At 64.7% G+C, this 12,278-nt stretch overlaps 2 protein-coding genes across 3 annotated transcripts; both read right to left on the reverse strand.

Moving 5' to 3' along the window:
* Window positions 1-3,850: 3,850 nt before the first annotated feature.
* LOC140629683 (melanoma-associated antigen 10-like) lies at window positions 3,851-5,815 on the reverse strand. 2 transcript variants are annotated; one of them, XM_072819224.1, is made up of 2 exons: window positions 5,576-5,815; window positions 3,851-5,380 (listed from the first exon to the last, which is right to left on the reverse strand). In XM_072819224.1, the coding sequence occupies exon 2, from the start codon at window positions 5,103-5,105 to the stop codon at window positions 4,338-4,340; it is 768 nt and encodes a 255-aa protein (XP_072675325.1). In that variant the 5' UTR covers window positions 5,106-5,380; window positions 5,576-5,815; the 3' UTR covers window positions 3,851-4,337. The 2 variants fall into 2 exon arrangements, with proteins under 2 accessions (XP_072675325.1, XP_072675324.1); XM_072819223.1 differs by having other exon boundaries at window positions 5,543-5,815.
* Window positions 5,816-9,604: 3,789 nt separating this feature from the next.
* On the reverse strand, window positions 9,605-11,563 carry LOC140629682 (melanoma-associated antigen 8-like). Its single transcript, XM_072819222.1, has one exon. The coding sequence runs from the start codon at window positions 11,250-11,252 to the stop codon at window positions 10,239-10,241; it is 1,014 nt and encodes a 337-aa protein (XP_072675323.1). The 5' UTR covers window positions 11,253-11,563; the 3' UTR covers window positions 9,605-10,238.
* Window positions 11,564-12,278: the final 715 nt, after the last annotated feature.

Below are 12,278 nucleotides of genomic sequence, written 5' to 3' on the forward strand. Positions count from 1 at the left end.
ATCTGTCCCCAGCGTCACACAGTGGATGTTCCCTGGACGAGGTGGAAGGAGCATGGTCTTCGACCCTGGGAGCCCACGTGCGAGTTTTCAAAAAGCTAGAAGTCACGCAGCCCACTCCAACATGCCCGAGCACGCGTGTCCCGGCTGCCAGGACAAAAGTCATGGGTTCCCTCCCAGATCTGAAGCCCGGGAGTTGAAGGGTACGGTGCCGGCAGGCTCACGACCTCTCTGTTCCTTCTGCGAGTGGCCACACTGTTGCCGCCTCTGCACACGGTCCCCCCCGCGTGCGTGCACGCCCCAGGCGCTGTCGCCTTCCCCACGTCCCCTCCTACTCTTCCTGAGGACACCAGCCATATGGCTTTAGAGTTCATGTTCACTGGCTCCGTCTGAACCCCGTCAGCACTTGGAAGGCCCAAAGTCCAGCAACACACACATTCGGAGGTGCTGGCGTATGGTGGCAACATGTGAATCTGGGAGGCACGGCGATTTGGTCCCTAACAATGACCAGTGGACACCCTGGGAGTCAACAGGAAGACAACCCGTGGGGGAGGCCCGGGAGGATCCTGCACACAGGGCCACCTGTGCCCGAAGATTTGGGTGGCACCACTCTCCTGGAATGTGGAGGTGTTCACCCTCCTGGAAGCCCCCCACATCCCATTAATATTGGGATATCATGGAGGCATCCACGTGTTGCCACGATTGATTATTGATTGCTTGAGCCTGGGTAACACATCCTCAGCGTGACAGAACGACTTCCCTCCTCACGGGCCCGGGATCAGAAGATGAGCGTTGCCTGGTTCCCAATCTCCACATCCGGAGAAAGCAGGCCCGAGACACACGCTAACGACCGCGATGTCTGTGGACGCCAATGTGGACCAGGCCTTGTACGTCGGGGTGGCACCCTGCCAAAGTACAGCAATGCTTGACCTTGCAGGGAGACTATGCCCGTGTCACCCTTGTGACCGTATGAGCCGTGTGACCGTGCACACGATCAGGCTAGCGGAACGTCCATCGGGGCAGGGGGAGCCGTACAACGCCCCAGCAGGTGAGCGCCCTCCAGGGGCCAAGCCCGAAGGTGTGGACCTCAGGGTCCTCCCTGCCGCCAGCAGGGGTCCAGCTGTCCTCCGAGGGGGGGGGGGTCATCTTGCCGACGCTCCACGTCCCATGATTGGGGGACCGTGGGAGTGCCGGGCACCGATGCCACCAGCAGCCTGACACAGACCCCTGCCCACGCGACCTCTTAGTAGCGCCTCGGGGTCACGATCCTTTCTACCTGGATGCCAGGCCCCAGGGACACGTGGGGGCAGGACCGAGTGTGTGAGGAAGGAGAGGATCGCACACGCATGGGGCTGGAAGAGCTATGCTCCCTCGAGGGCCACCCTGGGGTTCAGGCGTGGCCCCGGCCGAGTCTGGCCCCTTGTCGCCCAGCTGAATGGGGCCCCATGTCATCCCGCAGGCTCATTGCCCTGGGCAGGCTGCACGTCAGCCACCCATCAGGTCAGCAGGTGAATACTCAACCCAGGGGGTCTAAGGACCCGCACTGCATCCCCACAGGGGACAGTCCCGGGGATCCTTGGCACTCCCGCTCTCTCTGGGGGTGGGGACAGCCTGGCTTGGCTAACTCTGGCCCTGAGGACAGGCAGGGAGGCCCAAGTCGGGCCCAGGAATGGCCCAGGGCAGGTGCCAGTGGTATTGTCACACAGGGCAGGCAGGTAGAGGCCAGACAGTAGGTCAGAGCCCGGCCAAGGGGGTGCATTCAAAGCAGGCTTGGCCATCGCTGGGCACGGGGGCTCCTGAGGAGCAGAACCGCAGCTGAGGCGCCTCTTGCCAGCCTGTCAGGGCACCGGCTCAGGGCATCTAGAGAATGTCAGGACTTCTTGCTGAGGACAGGGGACCTCGTGCATAATCCGCCGTGGCCTGCTGACAACTGCCAGACACCTGGCCGCTGTGTGTGAATACAGACATTGCGGGACAGGACCTGGCACCCCGGAGATGCCTCCCCAAGGACCCACATGCTGGTACTCGGGCATCCTGAGTGCTCCGTGCCAGCAGTCCATGGTGGCCTGGATCAAACCCCGGGCCCCAGCAGTCAATTCTCTCCCAGGAGAGCATGCAGGGTCCCCGCATCCAGCCGGGGCTGTCCCACAGGGCCTGATCCTGGGACTTGTCCCAAGGCCACAAGCCTCAGGATGGTGGGTGCTCCTCCTTCCCCCTCTCGTGGGGTAACTGACCTTCTGCACTTCCTGCCTCCTGGGGACCCAAAGGCCCTCCTGCCCGGCTCTTACAGAATCCTCATGTGAGCCAGGGGGCCTGTGGGGTGTGGGGGAGCATCCCGGTCACCACTGCCATCACCCACTACACTTTCCTCTGCTCAAAGTACCCTTTTCGGGACCCTAGGGTCCCGGCGGCTCTGGGGATGGCTGATAGGTACACACCCCGTCTCTGCCTTAGCCTCATAGAACCAACCTCGCAGTGGCCTTCACGAGGACACCAGCTTCACAGAACGATGGCTATAACCCAGGAGTTCTCTGACAATACCCACTTGGCACAGTCGCCAGGGTCACCAGGCTAGGAGTGTCATTTACCAGCCCCTAGGACATGGACCGCCAGAGAACCCTGGTCAGCACCCCCGGGAGCACAAGTAGGCAGAGAGGGACGGCCAGAGCAAGATGAGTGCCTGTGAGCAGCAGCACTGGGGAGAGAGCAGTTGGCAGTGGGGAGACAGGACCAAGCCCCAAGGTCTGCAGGCTGAGGCCACGGTCAGGAAAGACAGGGCAGGGTGGGCAGCAGAGGCTGTGGGGGCTGCCGACTGGGCCCCAGAAGCAGGACGTCCCAGATCCTGCCCCGGCCACTGGGCAGCGGGCTGCCGGACTCCCGAAGGAACCTGGTGCGGGGCATGAGGGGTTTGATGGCCGTGACTCGGGGATCCAAGGGTCAGGTGGCAGGAAGGACTGCCCACCAGGGCCTCTCTGTGGGGCACAGAGGCTCGTCTACAGAATGTCCCTACGCATCCACCGGCTGTGGGGCGGGTGCTTCCAAGGCAGGATCACATCTGATGGTCACTACTTTGCACACTCACCTGGCTGTGGTGGTTCAGGGGCAGCAATCCCTCCTCAATCCTAGCACCTTGCTGCAATTACTGTGGCAGGAACCTCAGAAATCTCCATGGGCTGGCAATGTGCTCTTTCCCCTGATGCACTGCCACTTGCCATTCTCTGCTACTGTCCCATTTCAGGAGAGACCGGCACACAGGACCACTGACAAATGAGGACCGTTAGTGGTTGGGAGAAGGTCCAGCCTTATTGTAACGTCCACCACCACACCCCCTGTCTTAAGAATTTGCTGTTCCTGTGACATATCCCAGGATGGGAGAGCAAGGGGAACCGAAGAGAAACTGAGCAGAATGAGCTGTCTGCACACGACCCTCCAAGACCACATAGGATTCAATGGCCGTGACGCCGGGGTAGGCTTCTTGCCCCTCTGGGGGCAACACAGAGCTCCCACAATTCCAGGAAAAGCTCGGGGCTGGCAAGCTGGCGCAGGTCTCAGGGCACCCTCCCCGCATTCCCGTGGGGATTCCCGCCGCTAGACACAGTCCCTGAAGGTGGCGTGACCCTGGTCCCCTCTTGTCCTCACTGCTCACACGCAGAGCCTTGCAGGGAGCAGAGCTCAGCCGATGTGTGGCCATGAGGGAGCTGCCAGCAGGGCTCCCCTGGCGTTAGGACCCTTCTCTCCCGTTCCTGAAAAACCAAGTGAATGCAGCAGCGCACATCGACGTTGCTTTGGAAAAATGGCACACGGCAGGGGTAGAAATGAGAAGTGAACAAGGTTTATTTTCCTATTTCCATACTCCAGCACTTGCCTGCTGCACTCTTGGCCTTTCCAACAGATTCCAACGCCATTGCCCTGTGATTTCATCCAGAACCCAAACAAGGAGGGAAGGTCTCCCAAATTGTATGCAGGACATGACAAAACTCTAACACTTGAGCTTGGCAAGTATGATCTCAAAGGGGTGCGTGTCACTCACACACGGGGCTGGGGAACCCTTCTGTCCCAAGGAACAAACATGGGGAGCTTCCTCAAAGAAACCAAGCTCTGGATGCCAGGGTCATTGCAGAGCCCAGGCCCCCAGGGAGGCTCTTGGCCCTGCTTTCCCCCTACTTGCCCTGGCCCTTAACCCCTGAGAACGCCCAGGCTTTTCTCTTTACACACCCAACAGGACAACACCGGGAGGAAGCACCCTAAGGCCTCCCTTCATACCGGCCCCACAAAAGATTGGAAAGGGCCTGGCTGCCCTTGGAGCTGCAGCTCCCTCTTCCTTATCTCAGAATCTGTTCTCACAGGACCAGGGAGGACCCCAGGTTTTTGCTACCGACCTGGAGCATAAAGTCCATGACCTGAAGGTTGTTGGTTTCCTCGGAGGACCTGGGCCCCCACAGGAACTCAAAGCGGGCAGGGTCGCTGCCTGCCACCTGCCGGCGCCCCAGGTAGCCTTCCTGCACACAGACGGTGAGGTGGTCCCCAGGCTCCCCACAGACGATTTGCTCTTGGCCATCTTTCATCCCCGTGAACCCCAGAGCCTCCCACACCTCCTCGGAGACACATCCGTCCTGCAGGAGGATCAACCCCAGGACCAGCCCCAGGAGGCTGGTCTTGGGGATACCCCACTGATCGCTCAGCATCCCATCCCAGGTGAGGCCCAGGATGGGGTTGAGGACGTAGGAGTGCTCCCTGGGATCCACTTCAATCACGTCTAGGCCAAAGACCAGCCGCAAGCAGATGGACGCTTGGCTCAAGATGGCGGGGAAGTCGTCCTGGTATTCTGGGGTGAAGACCTCCAGCATCTCTGCCTTGCTGGTGGGCTGCTTGTTGCGATACTTGAGGAGCAGGAATACCACCAGGGCAGCCGTCTTCATGCGGAAACTGCCCTCCACCAAGGGCTCCTCATCTCCCGCCTCCCCTGGGCCGCTGGGGCCAGGAGGCTCGGGCTGGCCAAGGCCACCAGCTGCCCCACCATTGGGGGAGCGGTCGGCACTCTGAGAGCTCTGGGGAGCACTCAGGGCCGCGGGAGTAGCAGACCCCTCCTCTGGGGGGCCAAAGACCATGCCAGAGAAGGACAATGAAGGGCAAGACGACAAGGAGGAGGGGGAGGAGGAGGGGAAGGAGGAGGGGGAGGAGGAGGAGGATAGAGAGAGATGAGATAGGTGGTATGGGGGAGATGGGGTAGAGGGGGAAGGTGGAGCCTCCTCCTCCCCTTCCTCCTCCTCCTCAGCCCCAGACAGCTGGGCATCCCCAGGCCCTCGGCCTCCTCTAGGTCTTCTCCCTGCTTCCAAAGCTCGCTGCTATTCCTCAGGGGCATGGTGTCAGATTCGGGCTGAACCTGAAGACAGAGTTGGGAGAGCTTGTCAGGGGGCAGCCCGGCCAAGACACCCCGAGGTACCAGGTCTGACAGGGGGCCGTGCCCGGCTCCCCTGCAGAGGGGTCCCCTGTGTTGGGCTGGGAGAACCCCTGACATCAGGCTCAGAGAGAGCGTGCACTTCACCTGGCCAAGTGGCTCTGGCTCGCGCCTCCTCACCTCTGTGTCCTGAGGGACCCCCGCCTCAGACCAAGGCCTCTGCTGCCAGTTCTTGAAGTCCCTGCAGGAGGGAAGGAGGAGGGTCCTCAGGGTGCAGACTGCCAGCCCAGCCCTGGGGCCCAGTGTGGACAGGACGGCTGCCACATTCTCTGGGAGGTCTCCTGCAGTCAAGGTGGGGAGTCCCCTCCTCAGCCTCTCAAAAGACTGCCCCGGCCCTGTCCTTCTCTGGCCAAACTGTCCCTGCAAGATCACAGGTCCCCAACACTCCACAGGAGGAAGCCAGGGGCCCAGCCTTGGCCACACCTGCCAAAGTCTCCAGGATTCTTCCTGGATCATGCATAAGGGATGGGCCAGCTCTGGCTTCCATCTGGGCTGGGATGGGGGCACCTCTGGGTCTTCACCTGGACCCCACGCAAGGCCTGGGAAGACTCTCCGGCTGGCCCTGAGGCTACCCTCCTTGCACCTTCCTTGCAAGGGCCCCTGCCACGACCCCCCACCAGCCAAAGTCCAGAGAAATCAGTTGGGCCACCTGTCCCGCCTCTCCCCATGGCCCACACAAACGGCTGGGGCGGCCTGGTCCCTAGGGATCCTGCTGTGGGAGGCATCCCCTCATATGTCACGTCGACTGTCGCCAGTGCCTGGTCCAGGGCTAGGGCAGGGCACCCGCCTCCTCTGCTGACCTGAGTCCAGACCCTCAGGCCCAGGCCCTCCGCTCCCTGAAACATTATCCTGCCAGGGCCTGCTCTTCCTCCGGGCCCCCAACCTCCCATAGAGGAGACGTGCCCCTCACACCAAGACCGTACCAACCCCAGGTCAGCCCACCTTCCTGCCCCCACCCGCCCCAGGGACAAGTGAGCATTCCACTGAGGGCCAGATCTCTCCCATCCTCCGTGGGCTGCCCAGAGGGCAGGGCCCCACTCCACTGCACTGGCTTCTTGGCTCATGGGCCAGGTGGGGCCAGCCAGGACGTCCCCAAGGTCCTCACCCTGACTCCCCGCTGGCCATACACCCTCCACACACACCCTCACCAAGCAACCCCGAGGTCCTGCTACTTTGAAGCACAAGCCCTCAGGCCCTAACACTCAGAGGTGGACATCAGGACCGTAGCATGGGCTCATCTTGCACAGGGGCCTCCTTCTTCCCTGGACTGCACGTGCTGGGGCCCAGGGTCCGTCAGTCCTCCCTCTGGTCCTCACCTTCAATCCCCTCAGGCCCCGGGTCGGCTCTGGGCAGTCTGCAACCCTGCTCCTTCCTCCAATTCCCCAGGCTCTAGGAGACTTGGCTGGCAAGCCAGGGCACGCCCCAGGAGGTCCTCGGGCCCTGGGGGCTCCCAGGACCCACTCTAGGCTGCGTTCCTAGGGCTGCAGTTCCCCTGTAGTCCTGGCCTTGGCCACCAGCCACACGTGGGCCATTGCCTCCCACTCCACCTGACCCCACCGCAGCCCACACCCTGGAGGCAGTGCTCCAGCCCAACCGCCACAGGTGTGGGAGGCCCTGTCACATAAGCAAGCGACCACGCAGCTCGGGACTCGTCCAACCCCCGGCAGCCTCCCGAGGCTGAAGCAGGGGCAGGGCCGTGGTGCTCCGGGCTCCCTGGGAACCCACTCCCTCGGGGGTCTCAGTCCCTCGGGGATCCTCGCCTCCAGCCCTAGCTGACCCTGGGCCCCTCGGGCAGACTACCGGAGGCCAGGGCGCTCACACCCAGGCCCTCCCCTCCTCCCGGACCCCACCGGGGACAGGGAGTGACCATCTTTCCATCAGGACCATGACCCAGCCTGGGGGCTTCCCAGGGCTCACAGAGGGGGCTGAGCTGGGGGGCGGGGGACAGGCTCCCTGGGCCCTTCTTCCCCACCCCTGCTGGCGGGGCTCCCTGGGCGCCTAGGCCTCTGCTTGGCTCCACTCGGCCTGCCTCCCGGGACTGACTGTGGACTGGGGTGCGGGGTCCCTCCGTCCTCCATGGACATCCTCGCCAGGAACCCAGCAGGACCTGGGCCCACCGTCTGCCCCCTCAGGGAGGCCCTGCTCTGAACACCAGCCCCCTGGTCTCTCAGAGCCCCGATGCAGAAGTGGGGCCTCACCACGTGTTCCCATCCCCCCCCCCCCACGACCTTCCCGGGCCGACTCTGGGCTGGGGTGCGGGGTCCCCCGGGCCTCTTCTGCATCCTCACCGGGATTCCCAGCACCACCCGGGGCCCTCCCCTCTGCCCACGTGTCCTAGGCCCTGCTCCTGACGCCAGGGGCCCCCAGTGCCTCAGGAGGCCCGGATGTGGAAGTCTGAGCACCCATACTCCCACGTGAGAGCAGGTACCCATCCCCACGGGGGCCTCACAGCCCTGGCGACCCTCTACTGGGGTCCTCTTTGTCCCTGTCAATGGTCCATCCCTCGCCTCCCCTTAGCCCCGGGACCCTCCCCTCAGCCCTCAGCGTCTGCTCCCGCCACACCAGGACTCAGGCTCTCGGGTACCCAGATGTGCCAGGCCTGCCGCACCCGCCGCCACCATCCGGCCCCATCCCGCTCCCCCGCGGGCTTCCCGGGCTCACCGTGGGCCCTGACCTCCGCCGGGTCCCCTCTGTCCCCCTCAGGGTCCATCCCTCGCCTCCCCTTAGCCCCGGGACCCTCCCTCCCCTCCCCCCTCAGCGTCTGCTCCCACCAAACCAGGCCTCAGGCTCTCGGGTACCTGGCTGTGCCAGGCTTGCAGCACCCCCCGCCACCATCTGGCCCCATCCCACTCCTCCGCGGCTTCCCGGGGGCCCCTCTAGCGTGGGCCCTGACCTCCGCCGGGTCCCCTCTGTCCTGTGCACCTGTGTCCCTGCCCTCCCACCCCGCCCCCACAGGCAACCCCTGTGCCCCTGTCCCCCTCAGGCCCCGGCAAACCTCCCTTCCGACGGGGATCCTGAGCTCCGTGGGGTCCTGTCCCCACCCCCACAACCCAAGTGCGCATTTCCCGGGTGGCCGCGTGTGTCCGGCCTCCCCAGGGCCGCCCCCCAGTCCCAAGGAGGGGGCCCAGTGCCTCCATCTCTCCGGGAGGAGTGGAGGCATGAAGGTGGGGTGGGGGACCCCCGCAGTTCTCCCTCAGCTCCTCACCCCTGCTCCGGGAGGGCCCGGGCCCGTCCTGCCTCCGGGCACCCCTCAGCTCCACGCCGCGGCCCCGCCTTCCCCCGCGTGGATTCTCGGGATTCCCGACAGGCCCCCTCCAGCCGCCCTCCGGGCCGCTCCGGGGCTACCTGCTCGCCTGGCTGCCGCCAGCCCGGGCCTGCCCGCCTTCGCTCGGCGGGGACCCCAATCCGACCCCCCACGCGAGGCCCTCCGCTCTCTCAGACCTCCGAGGCGGACGTCGGCCCACCTCACATCCGGACCCCGTGCCAGGGGTCCCCAGCGCTCCCAGCAGGTGGGTCCGGCGGAGATGGGCTCCAGGCTGGGGGGTCGGGGGGGGGGGGAGCAGGTGGGCGGGGCCCTCCTTCAGGCTGGGAGGTCAGGGACTCTGGCCGGCCTGGGCCCGCCCTCCCGCCACGCCAGGCAATCTGCGCGTGTCCCCCCCGCCCCCCCACAAGCCTCAGGTCCCCGCTTCCCGACCTGGAGGCAGAGTGGAGGTCGGCCTCCGTCCCCCGCCCGCTGCTCGCTCCTCAGCTGCACACGAGGAGTCGCGCTGCCCACAGAGCCCCCCCGGGCCCCGGGGCCTTGGACCCTGCAGAGCCTGCCCCCGGGAGCCGCCGCCCCCGTCACCCTTTCGCCCCTTGGGGCTGTCGCAGGCCTCAGGACACCCCTCCCCACCTCCCTGCCGGACGGCGGCCTCTACACAGTCCCCGAAGGCGGCGTGTCCCCGGGCCCCTCGTGTCCTCACTGCTCACACACAGGGCCTTGCAGGGAGCAGAGCTCAGCCGCTGTGTGGCCGTGAGGGAGCCGCCAGCAGGGCTCCCCTGGCCTCCGGCGGGCCCTTTCTCGCCCTTTCCGCGGCCCCCGCCCATGCCGGAGCACACCGGTCCGGGTTCCTTGGGCCCTTGCAGAATGAACGGGCCAGGAGGCACAGGAAGCCAGAACAAAAGACTTTTCCTTTTTATTGGCTGCACGACCCGACCCCGTCCTTTGACCCCTCCGTCCTTGCTGCTTCCCAACCCATTTCTGTCCCAGTGCCCTGCCTGGGATGAGGATCCGGGTGGGACCCACACAGGGACGAAGGTGGACTTTGGCCAGCTGGTTTTCAGGACAGGATGAAACTCTTAACTGTTGAACTGGGGGATGTACAGAAGTTCGGGATGGGGGGGGGGGGCGGCGGCTGCGGCGGTCCGGGCGGGGGGAATGTCAGTGACACACGTAGCCTCCCAAGCTGATGAATCCCCCGAATCCGAGCAGCGATGTGCAAGAGCCTCCTCATGTTAACCAAGCTCTCGATCTCCGGGTCGCGGCAGAGAACAGGCCCCCAGAGTGGCTTTTCACCCTGCTTTCTGCCCCCAAGCCGCCCTGGCCCTGCACTCCTAGAAAGCCCAGTGGTCTGTCTTCTCCAACACAAACACACAAACAAACACACAAACACACACACACAGGGAGACCCAGAGGCGCCCACGGGGAAGAAGCAGCCGAAGGGATGCCTCCCTTCGTGCCCATCCCGCGGGAGAAGCTGCCGACCCCACCAAAGGCTGGAAAGGGCCTGGCCGCCTCTGGGGCTCAGGCCCACTCTTCCTCATCAAACGGGGCCAGGGAGGAAACCGGCCACCTGCTATTAACCCATAGCACATACTCCATGACCCGTAGCTTGCTGGTTTCCTCGTGGGCCCTGGGCCCCCACAGGAACTCGTAGCGGGCAGGGTTGCTGCCCGCCACCTGCCGGTACTCCACGTAGCCTTCCTGCACCCAGACGTGGGTGAGGAGCTCCCTGGGCTCCCCATAGATGACGTGCTGCCTGCCGGCAAACACCCCCATGACCCCCAGGGCTTCCCACACCTCCTGCTCGGGGGCACGGTCGCCCTCCAGGAGGATCACCCCCAGGAGCAGCACCAGGAGGCCGGTCGTGGGCAGGCCCTGCTCACCGCTCAGCATCCCATCGTAGCTGAGGCCCAGGACGGTGACCAGGACGTAGGAGTGTGCGATGGGGTCCACTTCCTTCACTTCTACGCCAAAGACCAGCTGCATGCACTCACAGGCTTGACCCCAGATCTCGGGCCAGGCATCCTGCATATCTGGGCTGAGGACCTCCAGCACCTCTGCCTGGCTGGTGGGCTGCTTGTTGAGATACTTGCGGAGCAGGAACCCCACCAGGTCAGCCCCACTCATGAGCATTGTGTCTCCTCCTTGGGCAGAGGGCTGCGCATATTCGGGCACCTCCCAGGGGTTCCAGATCTCCTCCTCTGGGCCACTGGGGCCAGCAAACTCCACCTGGCTCCAGCCACTGGGTGCCCTGCCACTGGGGGAGGGCCCGGCACTCTGAGGGCTCTGGGGAGGACTCCAGGCAGTCTCAGACCCCTCCTCTGGGGGCACAAAGAACAGGCCAGAGCTGGACAAGGAAGGGGAGGAGCAAGAGGAGGAGGAGGAGGGGGAGGAGGAGGAAGAGGAACACAGGTAGGGGGGAGATGAAACTTCGTCTTCATCCTCAGCCTCTGGCAGCTGGGCATTGACCAGGCCCTGGGCTTCTCCCGGGTCTTCTTCCAGCTTCCAGAGCTGACTCGTGTGCCTCAGGGGCATGGTGTGGGCGTGGAGCTAAAGCTGAAGACAGCGGTGGGATGGCTGGTCGGGGTGCAGGTGGGCCAAGAGAGGCCCCGTGCCAGGGCAGAGAGCGGGCCGCATCAGGATTGGCTACACAAGGAGTCCCCTGTGTGTTGGGCTGGGCGAGTTGAGCCCCTGGCACCAGGCTCGGAGACAACGTGGACCTCACCAGGTCCAGCGACACAGACCTGCTATGCCTCCTTCACTCTGTGACCTGAGGGCCTCCTGCCGGCGACCAAGGCCTCTGCTGCGCTGCCAGTTCTTGGAGCCCCTGCAGGAGGGAAGCAGGGGGCACCTCAGGGTGCAGACTGCCAGCCCAGCCCTGGGCCCCCAGTGCACACAGGAAGGTTGGCTCGCACTCTGGGAGGCCCCCAGCAGTCCAAGTCCCCTCCTTGGCCTGCCAGTGCCCTTGGCAGGGCCTGGGACCCAGGCCTCTGTCTGCGGTCCTGAGGCCAAAGTGTCCCCACAAGACCAGGCTGCCCCGACCCTCCCCATGAGGAAGCCAGGGGACCGGCTCTGGGCAGGCCTGCCAAAGGTCTCTGGGGGTTCATCCTGTGCCGTCAAATAAGGGATCACGGATCACGGATCACGCACCAGGGGAGGAATGGCCCAACTCAAGCTTCCCTCTGGGCCAGGATGGGGCGCCTCTCGCTCTTCACCTGGACCCCACGCAAGGCGTGGGAAGACTCTCCGGCTGGCCCTGAGGCCACCCTCCTTGCACCTTCCTTGCAAGGGCCCCTACCCCGACCCCGCAACCAGCCAAAGTCCAGAGAAATCAGTCGGCCCACCCGTCCCGCCTCTCCCCATGGCCCACACAAGCGGCCGGGGCGGCCTGGTCCCCAGGGATCCTGCTGAGGAAGGCATCCCCTCATTTCTCACCTCGACCCCCGCCAGGGCCTGGACCAGGGCAGGGCAGGGCAGGGCAGGGCAGGGCAGGGCACCTGCCTCCTCTGCTGACCTGAGTGCAGACCCTCAGACCCAGGCCCTCCCCTCCCTGAGCCCAGA

The sequence above is a fragment of the Canis lupus genome (genome assembly GCF_048164855.1).
Source record: "Canis lupus baileyi chromosome X unlocalized genomic scaffold, mCanLup2.hap1 SUPER_X_unloc_2, whole genome shotgun sequence".
NCBI classification, from domain to species: Eukaryota; Metazoa; Chordata; class Mammalia; order Carnivora; family Canidae; genus Canis; species Canis lupus.